Genomic DNA, 11424 nt, shown 5'->3' on the forward strand with positions numbered 1-11424 from the left:
CTCAAACAGAGGGATGTTATGTTAGCTAGCTGGCTATGTCTATCCAACACAACACTGGAACTCTTCCAAGTCAAGGTAAGCTTTTGGTTTTACTCATTTATTACCACTGGGCCCCGCCGGTGTAAGTGCTGAACTGCTTACTGACTGTACACTGTAACATTACTGCATGATTGTAGCGAGTTTACTAACCTATTATTTCTATTAGCTACGTTGACTATGACGTTACTTTAGCTAATATGGTGACAACGATGTAGGCTGTGTGTAGTGGGTTATGATATGGTTTGGCTTGGAAAGTTTTTTTCTCCTGGTCACATACAGCTGATGTGTTGTGCATTGAAATCCACAAGCGAAGGGAAAAGGTGACAGAAGGAGAATGCATAGATGCGAGAAGGTTTATAATGTGGCTGCTATGAAAGTGAACTGTGTTTCAGTGTGATCAGGGGTGTATTCATTCTGACGATTCTGTTGAAAAATGTTTCTTAAACAGATGCAGACGGAATGAAACAGGGATAAATATACCTGAATTTGTCCAATAGAAACTCTCGTTTGCAACTGTTGGACTAATGATTACACCTTAGATCAGCTAGATGCAGGCAAGAGTGTACAAGGCAGTATTGAATGTGTCACTGTCTGTCCCCTAAAATGTTTCTATTTGTGACAAATTGACACGTTTTCATTTTTGTCAAAAACAACTTTATATGGAAGGAGTGCCTTTATTTGACGGCCAGCACATGTAACTCGGCACGAGACGACCCAATAATGTTTCTGCACATAAGCTTAGCTAGCCAAAGTCGCCATGACGTCGCCTAGAAGTGTGATCAGGGATTTCTATTGGAGAAGCAGTTTATGCCCATCTTCATACTGTACTGTCTTTGGTGCACCTTTAAATCATCATGTAAATGTTGACCCAAACCAGTAACACAGGGTCAGGGGTTCTATTCACAGAGTGTCTTACAGTAGGAGTGCTGATCTAGGATTAGTTTTGCATTTTAAATTACAGTGGTGATCTGACCCTAGATCAGCACTCATCTGAGCCTTTATGACTATGGGCTCAGTTAGTTTCCCATCTGCCTAATTGTTCAGGACAGGGTTGGGGTGAGAAGCAGGGAATTGAGCTGATAGAGGATGTATTTAACCTGCCTAATATGAACCAGCACAGAAATCATGTTCAACAGAGAAAAATAGGGTTTCACTATGACATCCATTGAAAAAACGACTTTATTTAAACAAATGATTTGCTGCATTATATAGATTGTCAACAAAAATGTAATAGGCTACTTCACTATTCTAACATGCAGCCATCAGTACAGATAGAAGATATCCTGTATGTCATTGTTAAACAATTGAATAGGAACTCCTGTTGTTTAGAAATCCAAGTGTGTGTTCTGTGCTAGATACAGCTGTGAGGACTTCCTGAAGCCAGCAGTGTCCTGGAGGGTAGGTCCCTGAAACTGAGCGCTAGATTCAGTTTACCAAACTGATACTGACTGGTGATTTCCCCTCAACACACATTACTCAGTTTGTTCTATTGTTAATTGCCAGAAAACAGAACATAATTATTTAGAAGTTGGACGTATTAAGAAATTCACAATGACAAAATATTAATTTGTTGTTTTCATTTCAGGCTATTATTGCACTCAGTGTAGTAATATAATTTGTGCCCTTTAGTATGAGTGCTCATATGTGATGTTAGGCGATGTTTATAACCAAAGCATTTGTCACATTCTTTGCACTGGTAAGGTTTCTGCCCAGTGTGAACACGCTGATGAAGTCTTAAATAGGTTAATGCGATGTAACTTTTCCTGCATACAGGACAGATATATGGTCTCTCTCCTGTATGAGCTCTCATATGCAATGTCAATTCTATTTTCTGGTTGAAGGCTTTGCCACAGTCTTTGCACTGATATGGTCTCTCCCCTGTATGTATCCTTGAATGAACGGTCAAGTGTCCCTTCTGGTTAAACATTTTGCCACATTGTTTGCACTCATAGGGATTCTCTCCTGTGTGTATCCTTGTATGGATGGTCAAGTCTCGCTTCTGGAGGAAGCTTTTGCCACATTGTTTGCACAGATAAGGTTTCTCTCCTGTGTGTACCCTTGTATGTCTGTTCAAATCACCCTTCTGGATGAAGCTTTTGCCACACTGTTTGCACAGAAAAGGTTTCTCTCCTGTGTGTATCTTTAAATGCAAGGTTAAGTTTCCCTTACTTGTAAAGCTTTTGCCACATTGTCTACACTGATATAGTTTCTCCCCTGCAGCAGAGCAGTCTGGATGAACTGAGAGGGGCTGATCACTGGTTGGTTCTGGTACTCTGTAGCCCTCTCCATCAGCTTCTGTTTTGATCTCCTCAGTTATGATGATAGGTAGAGAGCTCCTCTCTCCATCATCCACAGTTTGGTTTTGGTACGGATATGAGGGCTGAGGTGGGTCCTCCTGAATGAGTCTGAGCTCCTGTTGTTCCTCTTTAATGTGTGTGGGTTCTGGGTCATCCTGCCCCAGACTGGGCCCCCACTCCTGCTCACAGTTCTGATTTTCAGGGGGAACGGCAGGAGTGACTAGTTGAAAGTCTGGAGGGAAAAAATATGAAATCAATATTTTGATCTATAATCTTAATGAAATACCTGCCATTTTGTTTGAAATGTCTCTATTTTGTAATGGGTAGGTTGTTGATGCTGATTTCAATTCTGCAAAAAGAAGACAATTTTGTTAGTCTACACTACAGCATGTGTTTCAACCAATGGCTGCATATAAATGGACAAAGCCATCGTTTCACATGACACCGTTCTTTCCTTTGTGAAGACTCAATAAGCTATGCAAATGACGTGGAAAGTAGCCCATTTTTGAAAGGTCTTCAGCGCAAAAACGTTATGAAAGGTAACTGGCAGAAGTACATTCAACCACAAACATCGTTTTTTTTATACATCTTAAAATAGCCACGTTTTCATCAATTTGATGATATAATCGTCAATCCAATTCAAAAGACCAGGGACACGAACACGGAGGTAAGACATAGGAATGAGTCACTTGCACACGGTATAACGCATTTGAAGTACCTTTTGAGCAGTGCAGTCGGAAAGTATTCAGACCCCTTCACTTTTTCCACATTTTGTTAAGTTACAGCCTTATTCTAAAATGGATTAAATTGTTTTCCTCGTCAATCTACACACAATACCCCATAATGACAAAGCGAAAACAGTTTATTTTTTATTTTATTTTATTTTAGCAAATGTATTAAAAATATTCCGATTTTTTTGCTATGAGACTCGAAATTGAGCTCAGGTGCATCCTGTTTTTATTGATCATCTTTGAGATGTTTCTACAACTTGATTGGAGTCCACCTGTGGTAAATTCAATTGATTGGACATGATTTGGAAAAGAACACACCTGTCTATATAAAGATACTACAGTTAACAGTGCATGTCAGAGCAAAAACCAAGCCATGAGGTCACGGGAATTGTCTGTAGAGCTCCGAGACAGGATTGTGTTGAGGCACAGATCTGGGGAAGGGTACCAAAACATTTCTGCAGCATTGAAGGTCCCCAAGAACCCAATGGCCTACATCATTCTTAAATGGAAGAAGTTTGGAACCACAAAGACTTTTCCTAGAGCTGGCCAAACTGAGCAATCGTGGGAGAATGGCCTTGGTCAGGGAGGTGCACCTAAAGACTCTCAGACCATGAGAAACAAGATTCTCTGGTCTGATGAAACCAAGATTGAACTCTTTGGCCTGAATGCCAAGCGTCACGTCTAGAGGAAACCAGGCACCATCCCTACGGTGAAGCATGGCGGTGGCAGCATCATGCTGTGAGGATGTTTTTCAGCAGCAGGGACTGAGAGACTAGTCAGGATCAAGGCAAAGATGAATGGAGCAAAGTACAGAGAGATCCTTGATGAAAACCTGCTCCAGAGCGCTCAGGACCTCAGACTGGGGCAAAGGTTCACCTTCCAACAGGACAACGACCCTAAGCACACAGCCAAGACAACGGAAGCGTGGCTTCGGGACATGTCTCTGAATGTTCTTGAGTGGCCCAGCCAGAGCCCGGACTTGAACCTATCGAACATTTCTGGAGAGACCTGAAAACAGATGTGCAGCGACACTCCCCATCCAACTTGACAGAGGATGAGAGGACCTGCATAGAAGAAATCAGAGAAACTCCCCAAATGCAGGTGTGCTTAGCTTGTAGTGCATACATACTAATGCTAAATTGTAATTATTTCACCTAGATGGCCTATTTATTGCCTTACCTCCCTAATCTTCTACATTTGCATACACTGTACAAAGATGTTTCTATTGTGTTATTGACTGTACGTTTGTTTATCCCATGTGTAACTGTGTTTTTGTCGCACTGCTTTGCTTTATCTTGGCCAGGTCGCAGTTGTAAATGAGAACTTGTTCTCAACTGGCCTACCTGGTTAAATATATATATTTTTATAAATACCCAAGAAGACTCAAGGCTGTAATCGCTACCAAAGGTGCTTCAACAAAGTACTGAATAAAGGGTCTTATTACTTATGTGATATCAGTGACGTGATCAACCTGTTTGTTTGTCATTATGGGGAATTGTGTGTAGATTGATGAGAAAAAAAACAACATTGAATCAATTTTAGAATTAAGGCTGTAACATAACAAAATGTGGAAAAAGTCAAGGGGTCTGACTATTTTCCGAATGCACTGTATGTATTGGCCATTAAGAGGCTTTGAAGCCACCGGTCAGCCATGTGTAGTAACAAAGTATGAGTCATAATACCCATAAAACCTAGCGGTCAAAGAAGGAAATGGTCCCAATCGTTTTTACGCCATTCATTTATCCCATAGGGGATTTTAGAAACATTAAAAATAAGGGCTGGGCTTCATGTAGCTAACCCTGGCGTGACGTTTTGATAACTGTGTAAATCTCTCTTGGACAAATTGACGTATCAATATATTTGCCTGTATTTAAAAAAAAAAAAAAAAAAATATGCACATTTTTGCACTAATGTGTCTGTAATAGAATAAATGTGGCAGAAATTAATGTAGACATTAATCAATGCTTTTATATAGCTTCCCGAAGTGCCAAGATGGAGGCGCGGTGGCTTCGACCCAGCACCCCCTAGCAGTCATTTAGTGTGTGTGTATATATATGTATATCATTGAGATAGATGTGGTAAAGAGGTCAATGGTAGCAGACCATGGGGGATAGGACGCTGGATTGGCGTACATTCAACAAATCTGATCTAACAGAGTGGATATTTGTCATCCATCATGATTGCTGTATTGTAAAAGGCCCACAATGTGGTTACTAAAATCAGATTGGATATATTTGGGTGTTTTCACTGCATAAAATGTAGAAGTTGTCACTTTTCTTGTTTGGAAAAATGTGCTAAATGCTAACTCCCATTCGTATAAACTGGTAGCATAGTTAGCACAGAAATAGGTGGTGGTAACGTTAGTCAGTACTTTTGAACTGTAATGCAGTTGATGACGATGTCATGAACATGTATTGGTGTTGACATCTATACAGCATTATACTCCGGTCTTTACCTCAACATAGTGTGACATACACATATAATTAAACTGTAGGCTAATGTTGCTGGGGGGCAATGGGGAGATTCGGGATGGAGATGCAGGTGGAAAACGGTGCAGTCTCTTTACTTCATGCTATCCTGGCTGAGACGGCGCTACTGTACGTCAAGCACAGGGAAACGGACTCGAATTTCATGGCTTCAATGGGAGGGGGCAGTCGTTTTACCCTGAATTCAAGAAAGCAATGTTGCGTTCAGAGTGCGCATATTACAAACTGTCCCTGAATTCTCTAGTCTTGTAACGTTCATCTACAAATCAAATATCTTCGTGACAACAACTGTAGCTCGCTACAAACCTGCTTCATGTAACTTAATCTCTGGTTGGAAAACCATGCCCAACAGCCTCCGTAGGCGCTCGATCTCCTCTGCTGAACGGCAGATTTGTTCCTGATACTCCGCTATAGTCTTCTCCGCGGCCACGAATATCTCCACAGCAGCTGTCGACAAACGCTCGGTGACGAACACATTAAACAACTGTAGTTTGGACATATCGGCGATGGTTATGGAAGTCTAGCTGTTCGTTTGATCAAATAAATGTTGGTTGAAACCTCTGTCTGATTAGCCTAGGCTAGCGTCTTCTCCACAACCCTTGTAAACAACAATTGTGCAGTGTGCTCCTTTCTAGTGTTGCCAGGTTGACAAAATATTTCCAGACCAATGACCAAACGGACAAGGCCTGAAATCCAGCCCCAAAAATGTTTTGCGCAGCAAGAGAGGAGTTGACACATTTATCCTTTCTCTATAACATTATCGAGAGAATTAAAGAAAATCGACGTAAGAAGCCAAATTCGGTTTTATCAAAATAATAATTCGTGCGAGCTAACGTGATGTAATAAAGGAATGAGAGCGTAATTCGCCGTTATTAAACTCGCCAGATCATTTTCCATCAATGAATATCGTTTTAACTCGTTTGATTGCTATGATTGTAAATAAATCCCTTTTGCGCACGTCCATAACTATAGCTTAAAATCTGACTGGAGCGTTTAAGTGACGAAAGTTGGACACAGGGTCGGTGTACTTTTTGTCCAAGAAATATTTCCTATTCGATGAAAGGATAGAAAATGAGTAAAGGGTCGTTCTTCCTTTATTTGATTTGAATCTGAAATCCAACAAACTGAAATCAAACTAACTCTAAAGTAAATATTAAATAACGAGAAACGGAATAATGATTTGATTATTCAAATGTTGTTTTTACATATCGGTTATGTTTTGATCCGTGCACCGTATGTTTTGGCCAATTAATAGTCGTGGCTTCCAGACAACACAGAACATATAAATGCGTCTTCATGTGTTTAATCTACATATGTAATCGAATAAACAAACAATATTTATTTGTAAAAAAAAGTTTCTCATTCTAATGAGTTGATGATTGACACTCAACGTAGTGGGTCATGTGACCAGTCCTGAGTCCAAATTGGCCTAGGTCAGTGAGACAGTCACTTGAACTTCCAAAACTTTTACAACCTTTAACGACTAACCTGTAGCCTACATAATTGTGTATAGGCTCTATAACATGCCATTGATCACCACAAGCTTCAGTGCCTACGAGTTTAGACAGCATGACCACATGGGCAGTCAGCCGCGGTCGGTTGAAATCGCGAGTCATGACCAATGATCTACAGTGGTCATGACCTATGGAGAATAGTTAGTTTAGTCTTGCCTATGTCAGGATCTGGCAATTTGTGATGAGCCTATAAGCTACGTAAATAATAAGGTGTGATATATTTTTTTAAAGAGCTCTGTCCAGTGACCTATAGCACCTGACACGTATTTTCAAACTCTTGACGCGCAAACGTTGGTAAAGACCGGGGCCCAGTCCCCAAAATCATCTTGAAGAATTTAGCTTTAAGATGCTTTTGGCAAACCGAGCCCGGGGCATCGTTTTCCCAGAGCCTTTGTATAGCGTTAGAACCATCTTACGATGTATCTTTAGTAGCCGAGGTGTTTCCCAGAGCCTTCGTTAGTAACGTGGCTCTTGAAACCCTTGCACATCTACGAGTGATCCAGACCACTTATAGAGCAGCCAAAGTGCACCGTTGGGCTTATTTTCTACCTTAACTCACAAGTAATAATAACAAAACAATTTATACGAGTTTTGTGTAAATGGGGATGATCATACGATGACAAATGTTTCATTTGGGTAATGTAATATTTGAAATATGTATTTGTAACATTATGTCAAGATTAGTTTTATCCCAAGCTGAATCTTATCTGGTACAAATTGGAAACACCTGGAACACTATAAACACCAAGCCATTGTCAGGCGTCAGCGGAATAACAATAATACAGCATATATTTTGGCTGCCATTCAGAAGATTGTTGCTCTCCAACATAACCCGCGGCTGCGCAGGCGGTTGGTGTTATGCGCATATTCTCAACAACCTGAGCCCCTTGCAGACACACAGTGATGGAGTCTAAATACAGGCGAGGAGATATTCAGACTGCTCGACCTTGTGTCCCCTCATTCAGCCAACCAACCCACTGCAATTTTGCACAGAGTGCTGAGGTGCAGCATCGAACAGCATTGTGTTTTTACGTAGTGGGGAGTTCTCTCCAGCTCCTTGGGGAAGCATACAAAACACAAAAATAAAAAAACAATGTGTGCAGTAGAGGGTTAGTTACTGTAGATGTGTGTGCAATAGAGGGTTAGTTACTGTAGATGTGTGTGCAATAGAGGGTTAGTTACTGTAGATGTGTGTGCAATAGAGGGTTAGTTACTGTAGATGTGTGTGCAATAGAGGGTTAGTTACTGTAGATGTGTGTGCAATAGAGGGTTAGTTACTGTAGATGTGTGTGCAATAGAGGGTTAGTTACTGTAGATGTGTGTGCAATAGAGGGTTAGTTACTGTAGATATGTGTGCAGTAGAGGGTTAGTTACTGTAGATATGTGTGCAGTAGAGGGTTAGTTACTGTAGATATGTGTGCAGTAGAGGGTTAGTTACTGTAGATATGTGTGCAGTAGAGGGTTAGTTACTGTAGATATGTGTGCAGTAGAGGGTTAGTTACTGTAGATATGTGTGCAGTAGAGGGTTAGTTACTGTAGATATGTGTGCAGTAGAGGGTTAGTTACTGTAGATATGTGTGCAGTAGAGGGTTAGTTACTGTAGATATGTGTGCAGTAGAGGGTTAGTTACTGTAGATATGTGTGCAGTAGAGGGTTAGTTACTGTAGATATGTGTGCAGTAGAGGGTTAGTTACTGTAGATATGTGTGCAGTAGAGGGTTAGTTACTGTAGATATGTGTGCAGTAGAGGGTTAGTTACTGTAGATATGTGTGCAGTAGAGGGTTAGTTACTGTAGATATGTGTGCAGTAGAGGGTTAGTTACTGTAGATATGTGTGCAGTAGAGGGTTAGTTACTGTAGATATGTGTGCAGTAGATGGTTAGTTACTGTAGATATGTGTGCAGTAGAGGGTTAGTTACTGTAGATATGTGTGCAGTAGAGGGTTAGTTACTGTAGATATGTGTGCAGTAGAGGGTTAGTTACTGTAGATATGTGTGCAGTAGAGGGTTAGTTACTGTAGATATGTGTGCAGTAGAGGGTTAGTTACTGTAGATATGTGTGCAGTAGAGGGTTAGTTACTGTAGATATGTGTGCAGTAGAGGGTTAGTTACTGTAGATGTGTGTGCAGTAGAGGGTTAGTTACTGTAGATGTGTGCAGTAGAGGGTTAGTTACTGTAGATGTGTGCAGTAGAGGGTTAGTTACTGTAGATGTGTGCAGTAGAGGGTTAGTTACTGTAGATATGTGTGCAATAGAGGGTTAGTTACTGTAGATATGTGTGCAGTGTCACGAACCGGCTCAGAGCCCGTAACAAAAGGGAGACAACGTGGAGATAAGGAGTAACAAAATATATTTATTAAATAAAGTAACCTAAATGCCATTAACAATGGTGTGTGTAATCAGTAATCAGTAGTGTAATTGAGTGTTTTGGCATGCATGAATGTGATAATGCGGTGTGTTGAAAGGTGCTAAAGCAAACAACCAAAATGTCACAAAAAAACACAGCAAAATCTATAAAGGTGTCTGCATGGAGAGAGTCTTCTCCATGAACGGGGAAGTGGTGCATTTATCCTGGGAGACACCGGGCCCAGGTGTTTCCCATGTATCTGATGACCCTCCCAACTCCGCCCACCGACATCCTAATAAAGAAACAAGAACAAAAAGAGAACACAGCAGACAGAGTGGGAGGGTCGTCACACCCCCCCCCCCCCATAAAACCGGGGACCAACAAGGACCCCGGAACAACATACCAGCCTCTGCGTCCCAAATTGATGAGGGGTTACGTGCACAATTCCAATTTACCCCAGCCAACCTCCTTCTCCTCCGACCTCAGCAACCTTTGCGCACGGGAAGCACTATTTAAGAGGAAAGAAGTCCCCAGACCTCAGCAACCTTAATGCATAGGAAGCAACATTTAAGAGGAAAGAAGAATACCAGACTAGGAGGGAACAGACAGGAAAGACAGAACCAGACAATACAACCATTCAAGAACAGGGCGTACGAGACCACATCGGCTACACACTCCAACGAAAAGAACAAGGTCCTTAATTTTTTAACTCCCAACGATTCATAGCCACTTCCCAACGTAACAGACTACTCATTTCAATCTACCCTGCAATATACTGTCGTCAGGACCAGGCACATCTTCCTCCTCATGCACAGATCTAGCATGATAAGAACCCAAGGAAACAACGGTATTAGCCAAAAGAACAGGTTTACCGTCCTCTGTAGACTCCCACTGTTCAGTCTCAGAGGAACGTGCATAATAGGGTTTTAACAAATTTACATGGCACAACTGGTGTGCTTTTCTCCGTTCTGGAGTGGCAACTAGGTAATTTTGCTCAGTGTACTGACGCACCACTGTATATGGACCTTGAAACTTGGCCCGAAAAGGAGAAACAACAATTGGCAGCAGAGCAAGAACCTGGTCACCCGGAGAAAACTGACGAGGCTCAGTTCGGCGATCAAATATGCCCTTCATCCTCTCCTGTGAAGATAACTTCTCTTTAGTCATTTAACCACTACTACCCTTTTTTGCACTAGGCAAAGGACCCACACAGTCAATGATCAAATACTCAAAAGGTTGGCTGAGTACAGGAGTAGGAAACCGTGGTACCGGCTTAATAGCTTGATTAGGTTTGCCAGGTAATTGACAGGTGTGACAAGTTTTGATGAAATCAGAGACATCCCTCTTTAATCTAGGCCAAAAGAAATGTCTTAATATGCGATGGTAGGTTTTCCTCACATCCATATGTCCAGCAACACCATTGTGAGAAGTTGTCAAAACCAACTCACGAAGCTTTACTGGTACCACAACCTGACTAATCGCCTCCCCCAGAAAACGACTACCATGAGACACCCACTTTCTCATCAGGACATCCTCTTGGAGAAAATAGCAATGGGCGACATCTCCCAACTGTTCCACATGCACAATTTGGTCACGCAACTCTATCAATGTGGGGTCAGTCCGTTGCGCATTGATTAGATCTGAGTGGGTAACAGATAACGGAATAACAGGGAAAGCAGTGGCATACTTCTTTGTGGTATTCTCATTAGTCGGCACAGTGACCAGTTCGCCACGACTCATAGAACGCGTCACTGCACACGCACGGAACATCTCTGGGGAGCTCTGTACACTCTCATCTGGAATCTCAACTGACGGCTTTATGGAAACAACTCGAGATGGAAACACGACAGGCCATACACGATCACCAGCCAAGTTATTCCCAAGAATAACGTCAATACCCTCAATAGGCAACGAAGGACGCACCCCCACAACAACCTCACCTTTTACCAGCCCACAATCCAACATCATTTTATGTAATGGAACTGAAAGAGTGTTCAAACCTATTCCCCTAAT

General features: G+C 41.7%; 1 protein-coding gene across 1 annotated transcript; it reads right to left on the minus strand.

Annotated features, from left to right (window-relative positions):
• Window positions 1-1200: 1200 nt before the first annotated feature.
• LOC129859871 (zinc finger protein 239-like) lies at window positions 1201-6546 on the minus strand. Its single transcript, XM_055930066.1, has 2 exons — window positions 5860-6546; window positions 1201-2568 (listed from the first exon to the last, which is right to left on the minus strand). The coding sequence occupies exons 1-2, from the start codon at window positions 6050-6052 to the stop codon at window positions 1616-1618; spliced, it is 1146 nt and encodes a 381-aa protein (XP_055786041.1). The 5' UTR covers window positions 6053-6546; the 3' UTR covers window positions 1201-1615.
• Between the last annotated feature and the right edge of the window lie 4878 nt (window positions 6547-11424).

Source organism: Salvelinus fontinalis, chromosome 7, assembly GCF_029448725.1.
Source record: "Salvelinus fontinalis isolate EN_2023a chromosome 7, ASM2944872v1, whole genome shotgun sequence".
Taxonomy (NCBI): domain Eukaryota; kingdom Metazoa; phylum Chordata; class Actinopteri; order Salmoniformes; family Salmonidae; genus Salvelinus; species Salvelinus fontinalis.